Consider the following 12,636-nt stretch of genomic DNA (forward strand, 5'->3'; position numbering starts at 1 on the left):
AGAGTGTAGGGGGGGGGGGGGGGGAAGGGCCATCAAGGATGAAGTGGGGAAAGACGAAGGACATCAGTGCCGCCAATAAGCTGAGACACGTATCATGAAGATTTCATTTGTATTCTACTGGAGACAGTTATATGGTACGATTCACATTCGAGGGTGACCCTTATGGTGAAAAAGTTAATTTTTTTGCCCAAAATTAAGGGTGCGACCCATACAAAGAGGCTACTCTCCTGTGGGTAAATATGGTAATTGATAATTATTATGTCTTTTATTCCAAGGCTAGAAGTAAGATGTTAATGCAATCATTGTTCTATATATAATACATATTTGTCATGGGGTAAGATGCAGTTTCAAGAAATGTTGTTTCTAGAGCAGCTTGAATATTATAATAATGATTTCCATGAATTTTAAATGTATACATTTTCAACTGGGGCTCATTGGTTGAGATTGTGGAACACATCAGCATTTTCATTTTTTTTTAACAAACATTTGTTTACTATATTTAACTAATCTAAAAATATATTCTGTAGCAGTTTAGTTTTTGACCTGTACCTTCTTCACACTACTACCTAGTTCTACATTTTGAATAATGTTCTTGATAGCAGTCTCTATGTTGAAATATCACGTTGCGATTAAGAATTTGTTTCTACAATGTGTGTTTGAAGTAAAGCATATCTTTTTGTGAGTGATGTACTGTTTTCATTGTACTCACTACTAGATAATTAATGATTAAGGAAATTCCTTACAGCAAACAAAACATCCACATCGTTAAATATTATTCAATATTGTTTTATGTTTTGCACATTGTAATTTTAATAGTAAAGTTGTAATTTTTACTTTTAATTTTAATTTTTAGTAAGCATGGGTTGGAACTCTCTGCACTGACTGCAGGTCAAATGAATGTGGTGATACTTCATTGTTTGGCGTGGTGATGTACTAAATCGTAGTAGTCAAATAGCAATGTTAATGTTTTGTGCATTTTAATTGCATGACTTTCCTGATATTGAATGTGTTCCCAAATAAATTTTAAATTGTACACAGCTAAAAGTAAATAATTAAGCTTTCTTTTTTTTCAGTATTCTTAATTATTTCCACAAGATACAAAGAGTATTGTTACGGAAATAAAAATATTGGGAATGGAATTGCCAGTGATGAATGACAAAGAGGGGTTTGGGATTCTTCTAATCTTTTACTTAACTCTAGGTGATAACGGGCTCTTTTCAGGTTCCTGATAGATTAACTTCCTTAAAGTACTTGAAATAAACTGTAAACTTAGAAATAAAACTTAATAATTTGTTCTGCAGGGTTAGTATTTATTACATGACTTACTCTTTATATTAATTAACATTAATTCTCAGTTTTGCTACATTAATAGAACTTTGATAAAACAATTCATGTAGTTCTCAAAATGGGAAAAGTACCTACCCTACCAGCTGTCGAACAATTCCTTTTAACTCTCTTTTAATTAAAACATGACGTTAACCTCTCAGTGATTACTTTTATCTTTAAAATTAAGAACAGCCACTCTAAATTATTCTTTATTACACTTTTACGGGATATATCTCATTCCTCTAGACTTTAAATTGAACCTTGTGTTCTTAAACTTAAATTAAATTTAATAACAAACAGACTGGTCCTTCAGTTTGGTGCATGTTAAATTACTGTGCTACATTTCCATTGAAACTATGCTGATGACTTAACCGTTGAATCTGTCCCATCATAACTGGTAACACCCGGCTCCTCTGCCCTCTTGCAGGTCAAAGTCTGCCTCTGCCGTGATTACCAAGACCCTCTGACGAGCGTCCGTTGCTCTCATTACCTCCCGTAACCTCTTTGGCCTCGCTCTGTTACACAGTCTTGTGATTCAGGATAACTCCTGCCTTCTCTTTCTTTCGCTTGTGCGAGAAGCTAGCTGGACCCGTGATAGCACTGTGACCAACCCTCTCATATTTCAACTTGGCCTATTCCAGCTAATTCATATTAAAATGCTTTCAAAATGAAATATAAATCTAAAGGGAAAAGCAAATTTCTACATAACTATAATTAAAATTAAAATAAAAATTTCTACAAAACAGTGTGTATAAATAATTGCAAGGTAAAAAGGTTATTTGAACCACAAAAATGTTGGTTACATGAAAACTTCAAAAATTGCTTTACAGGGGAAATCATTTACTGCCTTGAACTTATAACATGGAAAAATTTAACATTGTTTTAGTGACAAAATTAATGGCACTAGTTCAGGTTAATGTCTCGGCTGGTAAAACGTATCTTTTGAGAAATAACATCTTAAACGAGTTTTACTGTAGTAGTATTTTCCCATAATTATACTGCAAGCATGTTAAATAGTTTTACTTTAGATAACATCCGCAACATAAATCACTGTACGCAGGTTTCTGTATGATGCATCATTCATGTGTTCTGTATGGAATTCAGTTTTTATCATTAATAGCTTTTACTTTACTTTTTTTTTCCTAGCAGCAGTTCTTCCTGATTTTTTTTACCAAATTCAAGCACAATTTTTTTTTTTAATGTTTGGTTGTTCTTCATGTGTTAGATTTAATATTAATAGTTTACCTTTTTTTCACTTTGTGTCCTGTGCATTTAAGACAACAGGGCAGTTGCCAATTGGACTGTGACAAACATAGACTTGTGCATTACAGGTGTTATGTCGATGAATTGTTGGACTTATAGCTTGCTGATCAGTTGTATAACCGTTGGTTGATGATGTTAATGTGCTTATTCCATTGCATGTTAAGACCGTTTGCTAGTGTATTTGGTTTGTGTGTATGTGTGTAAGAGAAATTGTGGGTGCAAACGGAGGAGATACTAGTTAGCGCGGGAGGATGGCCCCCAACTGCCGTGTTGGTTGCAGTGCTGACGACCTTCCTTGCCGCGCTCTGTACGTACGTTGGCACGCTGAAAGCCGCGAGGATGCTTCATGACCTGCTATTGTGCAACGTGATGAGGATCTCGGTTAGCTTCTTCGATGTCACCCCCATTGGCCGCATCCTGAACAGGTTTGCCAAAGATGTTGACACCCTTGACAACACGCTGCCCAACACGATACGCTCCTGGGTAACTTGTCTGTTCTCGGTACGTCAAGTGTCAAATGAACACTAACAGACCATTATAGTACATTAATTATTAATATTATTCTTACATGCATACTTTGATAGCTGTTGTGTTGTAAATGTGTGGAACTAGATTTTGTTAGTTAGCTTGTTTTGTTAGCTTGGTCCTTAACTGTCTGGTATTGTTTAGGAAGTTCTCATGCATTATAAGCTTAGATAATATTTTATGTATTTTTTTTATAAGGGTTATTTGAAGTTCCAGGAAAAGCATTTGTACTATTCTTTTTTCAAAAAAATATATTCATAAAGCAGTTAAAGAAATCATGAAAAATTAATAAACGAAACTGAAGGACTAGGCACAAAAGTCACAAAAAAGTCCTGATAAAACATTCTGTAAAAGTGACATGATAGTTAATGTGTGCACATGTTGGAAGTAATATTTTATCCAAAATTACGGTAATAGGGATAAGATTATATGGTGAATTGCGATAAAACCCAAATAACACCGAAAAACCATGTCAATGCACCACATCACACAGAAATGCTAGTTAATACAACACAAAGCACCGAACTGCAACTACTATCAACATTTTTAATCAAAACTTTACTCGGATCACAAAAGAGTGATATTGAATACATTAAATTAAATGAATGTAATGTAATGTAATCAGCATGAGGTTTTTTTTTTATTTTACCTAAATGTAAGTAGTAATTATTTTGAAAAAAATTATTTATTTATTTATTTTTTATTTATTTACATCTGTGATTATTAACTTATTTGTACATTATGCCATGGATACATTTTACAAACAAGTACAGTACTTGCAGATTTATTTTTATTGTTTCAATATGCCATGTTTATGAAGCACGGAAAAAACAAAAGAAAAAAATTAAAACAATAACACAGATCTCTTGTTTTGTGAATGAAATAGGCCTAAAAATAAAAAAAAACATAAAATCTTTTCGCTAGTAAGTAATAGGTCTTCAGTCTGGCATTTTTTGGTTTGACACTTATCAAGCCGCTTGCTTTATGATTCTTTGGGTGGATTCCGCCAGGTGGCATCACTGCACTGCCACAGTTTTTAGTTCGCTCAGAGTTTAGCGTTACTGTCTGTTTTCATCTTGGAACAGTTTTTAAGCAGGTTACGTTTCACATTTACACTTTTCGTTTTCCTGTTTAAACTATATTGACGTTCGATAATCCAGCATGTAAGTGGTCCTGAATTTGCTGGATTCAGGACCTTTTGCTGTTTTTGAAAACAATTTACATAAGAGTTATATGATTGCACAGGAGTACCAATTTTTGACCCTCTACTTTGAATGTGCAAGTTAAACAAATCAGCAATAAAATCAATTTAATAGCAACCTTCACCTAAATAATAATTGACACAAGGCTGAAATATTATTTTATCCTCAAGTAAATTTTTTAAAAATATCACTTTATTTTGTAATTTAGCCACTGTTGGGGATATAATGTGTATCAAATTAAATGTAGGTATGTAGTCTTAAGGTTTTTGTCAACTATAAAAATCTAATCTTACATTGTAAGTACACAAGTATCAAGGAAGAGGTGTTAAAATCTTACTGTGCTTGTAAAATAGTATTTTTTTTCACAGTTCTTGTAAATGAAAGCAAACTTCAGAAATTCCTTAAAACATTATTATAATTCATTTTTCCCATAAGATAAATAGGAGGGTTTGAACAATGTTAGCAATATTTATGGAGAATGTGTTTTGAAATGTAGTTCCTTCCCACTTATTTCAGCATTTAACACAGTTTCTTTCATAAAATACCCTATTGCAGTGTTCATGGTGTGTTGGTGTATAAATTCCTCGGTCATACACCAAAGGCCACAAATTGAGGGTGTTAGTTTAAGACATGTTTACTTCTCTTTCTGTAAAACTTGCATGCCCACGCATGCATGCATATGCTTATTGCACTAGTGAATGGGTTAATGGAATGTCAGTATACAATTAGTGGACAGCCTAGTAGATTAGTTTTGTGTACCTGTCACAACAACCAGTGCCATTTGGCTTTAGATTGCTGACAGTTATGTATGTATTATGTATTAGTATAATATGGTGTATGTAAGCCAGTGGCATCTTGTGACTGTCTAAAGCTGGGTATGTAAATTTTTTTTTTTAAATTTGAAGTAGGCTTCATTGACATGAAATGAATTGGCCCCTCATTACGATTGAAAAGTCCTTTATATTCTGATCTGTGTTGTTCGTGTCTTTGTTGCTGTGTAAAGCCTTGTCCCTACGGTGCTTGGCTTGGAGAGACTGGTCAAAACATGCAGTTATGAACTGTTAGGAAGCCGTGATGTAGTTGAAGTCACTTTTTAATCTCGCCATCACCATTTTGCTCCGCCCAAAACATTGCGGAAATGGTGTTCGATAACGTCTAATGATGGTTAGTTATTCATTAAAAAAATATTTTAATGTTTCCTCATAGCAGACACTACATATATTTCAGCCAATATTTGTGTGTCTAACCAACATGGCGCAACGAGCTAAAGGGAAAAAATGGCGTAACACAGTTACCATGTAATCATGCAGACGTAGTCAACCTTGGAGTTGGAAGTTTGTCTTATTCTGTGTCGTGGGATTGCAGATGGATCGTTATTTGCTAGAGTCGGTCGGAATGTCTCAACATTCCCGTGAAATGTTAATAAGTGCTCAGACATCAAAGCAGAATGCAATGCAGACTGGGAAAAGCTGGAGAAAAGGGAAATCTCAGGGATTTGATAAGGTGTCTTCAAAACCGAGAAACCACAGGGAAGTTGACACGATGTTGATTACCAAACTGGATAAGCAATCAACTAATCTGTTTATTAATAAAAAAATTCATGTGTAGTTCAAAACCAGTCTGTTATCATTTATTAATCAAACATAACATCAAGATTCAATGACTCTACTGTGTATTGATTTAATGAGTTGAAGCACAATCAAATGTCAAAAGTCAAATGTATTGTTTCAAAGTTTGAAAAATAGAGTGGTTTTTGTTGTGTGACACTTTCCTACCCTCCATGTTGATAGTGGTTGTTTGCGTCAGTATAGTCACTCTGAAGATAGCCACGAGTGACGGTCCCCTCCTCACGTGGCTGGAGCAGGTGCAACTGTCTGTGCAGGGTATGATTCCCCATCGCTCTCTTGCATTCAAGATACCACTAGGCTTACACACTGGTCTAGGATCAACACACTTCTACTACTGCTATGGCTTGTAGCTGGGCAGATCCTAGGACAGGGTGGCTACCTGACTGGGAAAATTCGGGAACCTTGAATTGGCTGGGAATTATTTCTGTTCCAGGAAAACCATGAGAAACCCATGAATTTTTAAAAGCCATTGGGAATTGTTTGTTTTTCTAGCAAGCTGAAAAAAGCTTATTCGAAAAAATGCTCAACGTGCCTACGAACTGCTTCACTCAAACCAATTTTGAGCATTGTTTACTGCGGAACCTCTGCATCAGATGTGAGGAATGCGACAAATGTTAAGATAATACTATGGGCTGCCAGCTATTCGCAGTAGGGGGAGGAAGACACTACTTAATCACTTTTCTGTCTTCATTCTTTTCTTTTACTTTTACGTCTGAAGATTTTAACCGGCGCGGCAGTATTAAACCGAAGCCACAACCGAAAATTTAATTTGATTTGTTATGTGAAAGATTGAAGGCTCTGTTGCAGAATAAAACCGAAAAATAATTTTGAATGTGGAAGAAACTTAGACTAGTGAATAATGCCATTATTCATTTGTTCGTAAAGTGTTTTATAATTAAATTTTTTAAGGTGTTATCTTAAAAAAGAACAAAAGTTTATTTATGATTTTATAATTACAATTAGTTTATACACACACACACACACACACACACACACACAGACACACACACACACATATACATATACATATATGTTTGTGTCTTTTTATACATTCAGTATTACAGTGAATTCCTGATAGTGAATAGTAGAAAAAAAATAGGATGGACAATTAGGTATTTTTACAACCCGAAATCCATAATGTGCAGATAGACTAATTACTCTGATTGAAAGATTTACAATGAAGAATTTAAAGCTATGAACATGTTTTTATAGCACTCAACCAACAAAAATACTGGTGAGAATTTTGATTGTTTATGTTAAAAATTATTATTTTAATATGTAAACGGTTATCATCCTTGGCAGTTGCTGAAGTAATTGTAGCTTTGCCTTTATAGTTTGCTGTGATATTTATACCGAATATGTTCAGGAAATACTCTTTTATCCCAGAAGTTACATATATGCTATAGGAATACTTTCTATTTTACATAATATTAAAAAATTACTATTTAATATTAGTAGTAATTGGTGAGTTTGGTTTCAGCGTTGATGCAACCAACATCGTTACATATAATTTTATTAAAGTAGTAACAATTTATAAAATTTCATAGAAAACTTTCACTATTCTCCTTGTTCCCTTCACTCTCCACGACTCTCCGCTCTTCAGCTACTACGGCCTTGGTTGGGACACTTGGGTCGTAACAGCACTCTCTGCGTTCTTTGCGACACATTCTGCGGGTGGCCTGCTGCCGAAGCTGGAAGTGGCTTGGCTGCCTTGTGTTGTCTCCCAGACACCAACTGGAGCAGGACCAAGGGATGGCATTTTGTGTGGTTTCTGAGTCCCTGGGTTTGACGTAGGAAAGGGTGGGCTTCTCGGAATCGCTGGCTGCTTCTGGGAACTCCAGGCCACCGTGGTGCTGTATGTACCCGGCCTGCATGGAGGGGGAGGAGGTGGGGAACTGGCTGCTTCGTTCGCCCTTGGCGACGCCCCTTCTGCCACGGCCCACACACATGCTACAAGAAGAGAGGGGCTCACGGCACGTCGCACGTCAGTTTTATATTGCACACTGGCATTGTTGGTTGTGCAGCATTGCCAGAAATGAAGAAAGTGCGAACTGTATGGGGAAATGATTTTATGTCAATTAAATATAAATCCGGAATTATATTATACAGATTTATTGGTGATTTGACCTGGGTCTACTAATAGTCCACACGCCACGGTACTGCATATTTTCCTTTCTGGGAAATGTTTTTTTTTCTTTTACTTAAAGTGGTTCTACTGGCCATAAAATTCGCTTACGATGTCATTTAATTCAAGTTTTCGGGTGGTCCCCTCGTGCAACCAGTTGACATAAAGTTGCAACACTCATACAGTTAAACTGCGACACCATGTAACATAGAAGCTGATTCCACCCACGGGAATGCAAGGGTTTAGGGGACGGAGCTGATGACTTACGTGTCCATTGAAGACGTTGCTGCGAAAACCAGGTCTCCTGACCCAGTGCCAAGAACTGGATTTTTGGCGATCCACCAGCAGCTACTTCAAGGTTTGCCTGGCTCGTGGACTCGCTGGTCGGGCACACATGCACTTGTTCGCCACGAATTCTGCTTACCAAATCCCCGTCCGGTACTCTGGACTTGTGCATTTCAAATACAAAATTTTTATGTAAAGTTATTTAAGTTTAGCCATCACTCCCATACAGCCCGGCCTGACTACGGCTACCGCCCTTGCGGTAGCAAACACACACACGTTCGCACCAGTCAGCCGGGTGCTCTCGAATGCCTCGTCGTACTCGTCACTACGTCACTCTTCACACACCCCCCTCCTCTTCTACCGTGTCTGACGGCGAAGACATGCAAACAGTTTTTATTGGCACACAAGTTCATACACGTATTTTATAGTTCATACTTGTCCACGTATTTTAGGCCGACGTAAAATATACATTACATTAAAATTAACATAATTTCTTGAAACAATATAAATTAAAAATGCATTAAAAACTTAACACGATAAGAACCAGGCTGCCAACTTTTCCTTAAAATATCTAGAAAGTGGTTTTGGTCAGCACTTACGCGCCAGTCAAATAAACTAAAAATTAACTGAAATTAACTTACTGAAATAAACTAAAAATTACCTAAAATTTAGAATCGAACAATAATAATAACTAACAAAATTAACCAATTAAAACACATTTCCTATGGGAGCTGTGGTTAATGTCTCTTAAATCTTTTGGCCATGGCAAAGTTGGCCACAAATTCAAGGATTTACCACGCCATGCGCTGTGGGAACTGTGTGACTTCTCGTGATTTGAGCGACTATAAGCACCCTAGAGCAACTCAAGGTTTGTTAAGCCAAGCACTGTGGGATCTGCGTGACTTTTCATGATCAAACAAAATCAGTTGCATTAACAAGGCACCCACGTTAAACATTATTGGTCACTAATGACAATGGATGTAAAATCATTTTCCATGGTATTTGTCTCTATGCCAACCTTTTTTTTCTCGAGTATGTACTGTTTTAAAGTTTTATAAAGAGTAACTAACAAGATTATTAAAAATTAAATAAATTAAATTAAATAATGATTCAAATTTCATACTTATATTTTTATGGATATTATATCAGTAAGTTACAAATGTGAATAAGTTGATACTAATCAGTCATATTTCATCTGTTGTATTAATGAAGCTCTATTTAACTGATATACATTATGTATTAAATATATATTTTTTTAATGCTTACCTAATTTTGTCAGGCTGGGTCAGGTTTAACACTATTTTAATTTTTAAAGAATATTTTGTTTCAGGCTTAACTCTGCCTGCACTTAGAGTTTGTGATAGAAGTACAGTAATGTTATCTGTTATGGAGAAGACCAAAACATATCCAATGGCCTTCAGATTCCAATATTTTGATATGAATGGGGAATTCGTCTGTGATTATGTGACTAGTAACTGGGTGCCAATATACTTACGGGCACGGTCCCGGCGGATTCTCTAGCTCTTTGGGCGTGACGTTGCCAGGGTGGCCACCAAACCGGGAAAACGGGAAAAACCGGGAATATGTCGGGAATTTCAAAGGGCCCGGGTAAAACCGGGAAACTGTCTGGAATTTTATTTCTTTCCTGGGCAAATGCTGCGGTGTAAATGCGCACAACTTATATAAGACGTACATCGCGGCGTCTGATAATCACGCTGCAAATCTGTACAGTGTCATGTTGGCAGCGACTGTAGTGTTCCCAGGCGTGTCATGTTTCTTCTTTCCTCATAGACGCAATACGTCACTAAGAGGCGGAGGGGGAGGGGGAATATGAACCGCACTACGGCGTGCAACACGGGGTGTTGTTCTAATTTGTTCTGTTCAGTACAAGTCTTCGAGCGGTTTTAGTCTTACGCTGTGCAGTTTGTTAGGAAGCTATTGCGGCAATGTCTACTAGGTATTCCTGTCGTTATGAGTCTTGAGGTTCCATGGGCTACTGAGGATGCGAAAGACAGAACTTGTGCGAGATGCAAGATATGCAATAAAAGTTTCAAGATCGATACGATGGGTAGGGGAGCATTTACAAGCCATGCCAAATCTAAGAATTACAATAGAGTTATAAATAAGTTAACCAATCAAGAAACCTGCAAGTTACAGAATTTTGTTTCCACTCAACCTGCACAGGATGAAGCTCACACTTCCTGTAACAAAGTTTTATTAGTACTTTAATTTATACTAGTAGCTTCCAATGGTTTAGCGGTGTTATAAACTACGACGTCTTGTAATCCATCGCTTATCAATAAACTGTCAAATATGTCCAGTAACTAACGACACAACACGTTTTTTTTTTATAAATATTCTCAGCGTGTTGAGGCCGGCCGATAAACCTTCCGCATTAACTTACCTTTAACGTCGGTAATGCTATGTCCACTTACAATTTGTAAAATAATAATACTAAACATATAATTATTATGTACACCAGAACCCCGATTTCACGAACACCGGATTTAACGAAGCAGTGATTTTACGAGTACATTCTCGGGAACCATAAAAAAATTGGAAATTTTGACCAAAATGTGAAAAACAGAAAAAAATATTATTAAAAAAACGCAATGAAAGATCATATATACCGAATAAAAGCATGTTGGACCTCCTGCGGTCACCAGCAAAGCATAAACACGACCCAATGCGTGGTGCAACTGCTACATCGCTTCGTTATTGCTCGCGCGAGAGGCGGGACGTGGAATGTTAGAAGAAATGAAGGGGGAAATGCGGGGGATGACAGACAGCAGCCAGTGTGTTTCCTGCGTGGGGAATAAGTGGCGTAGCTCCTTTTTTTATGCTGTGTGAAGCGACCTTTTTCTATCAACTCACGGGAAAAGATAATTGCTTGAGCTGTCAAAATAAACATCGCTGCGACAGTTAAAACAAGACGCGGGCGAGCATCCGGTAGGTCGATGTGTATATATCTACTCGAAAAACATATCTCAATTCATGACACTAATAAGATTCCTTATAACTTACACGTATAGCCTGATGTTTTCAGCTTGATCCATGCAAGTTCTTTAGCCACGTTTTGAATGAAAACAACCACCAGCCGGCCAGTGTTGTGCCCTGTTTAATACGTACAAAATATACAAAATATATTTGGTTCAAAAAAAAAAAAACAGAAAAGAACCAAGGCAAAAAGAGTCAAAATAATGAGTGATGCCTTAAAACAGACCGCTCTCATAGACGAAGAAATTTTAAACACAAAAAAGGTTAAAGTTATGTGGCAAATATATATTTAGTAAACTGCCACCTGTTTTTTTAGTTGGGTATGTATCACATTTTGTGCATTTTTGTTTTATATTTAGTACTATACAGTTCCGTGTTTTAAAATGTGTGCTTTGTATAATGTATTACATAAATAAAAACATGTCATTTTGTATATATATTGCAAAACCTGGAAAATCTTGAAAATACCTGGAAAAACCTGGAAAAAACCTGGAATTTTTTTATCACAAATGTAGTGGCCACCCTGCGTTGCCTATGTGGAATCATGACTCTCATCCCCCTTAACATGCCTACCACAAAAACCTGATCCCAGCTCGCTCTCAGGGTCCGGCACGCTGAATTATTGAACCAAGTGGGCTCTTCTGGCGTCCCACACGTCGGCCTACAGTCGGAGGTACACATGTGGTCAGTTCATAAATGAAAACACAGTAAATTCGGTATTGGAACTTTAGTAAACGTCCCCTCATATATTAACAACCAATACAGTTAAACTGTTAACATGCCTGGCAGCACGACCGGTTTAAGTGAAGTCCAGCCACCTTGTGGCCAGAGACTAGTTGCACGTTAGTTTCAGAACTCCGGCGAACTGATTACTGAGATATTATTGAAGCAGGTAAGCTCTGGGGATAAACTCTTACGAAAACAGATTGAAGGGGGTGAGTGATTGAGCAGAGTTGCCGGAGCGTCTTGTCTCAGGTGGCGGTGATGAGTGTCTGGTGGGAGTGATGTCCATCGAGGTTGCTCGCCAGTGCTTCGGCACCAAGCTGAAAAAACTGTTAGGTTGTCTCCGAATCATGCCGTAAACGTACTTACGTTAAAACAGTACATTCCTCCAAAACTAAAACATAGGTATTTTTCACATACAAAAACATGTAACAGGTTTGCATTAATATTGCAAGTCTTGAGTCTGTTGCAGCCAAAATTGTATCTTAAAAATCTAAACTCGTAGAGTTTTTGAAAGACCCTGAAATAGAATGGGCTCTTGGGGACCACCTAAAGAACGAGT

At 37.0% G+C, this 12,636-nt stretch overlaps 1 protein-coding gene across 4 annotated transcripts in view; it reads left to right on the top strand.

Moving 5' to 3' along the window:
• Positions 1-12,636, top strand: part of LOC134538418 (multidrug resistance-associated protein 1-like) — a 190,034-nt gene that overhangs the window by 108,686 nt on the left and 68,712 nt on the right. The window contains exon 15 of one of the 4 annotated variants that reach the window (XM_063379723.1): positions 2,870-3,090. The exons of the other annotated variants lie outside the window; for them this stretch is intronic. Within the exon in view, the coding sequence (XP_063235793.1) occupies positions 2,870-3,090 (221 nt within the window). The remainder of the gene's footprint in view (positions 1-2,869; positions 3,091-12,636) is intronic. 4 annotated transcript variants of the gene reach the window in all.

Source organism: Bacillus rossius, chromosome 13 (assembly GCF_032445375.1).
Source record: "Bacillus rossius redtenbacheri isolate Brsri chromosome 13, Brsri_v3, whole genome shotgun sequence".
Taxonomy (NCBI): domain Eukaryota; kingdom Metazoa; phylum Arthropoda; class Insecta; order Phasmatodea; family Bacillidae; genus Bacillus; species Bacillus rossius.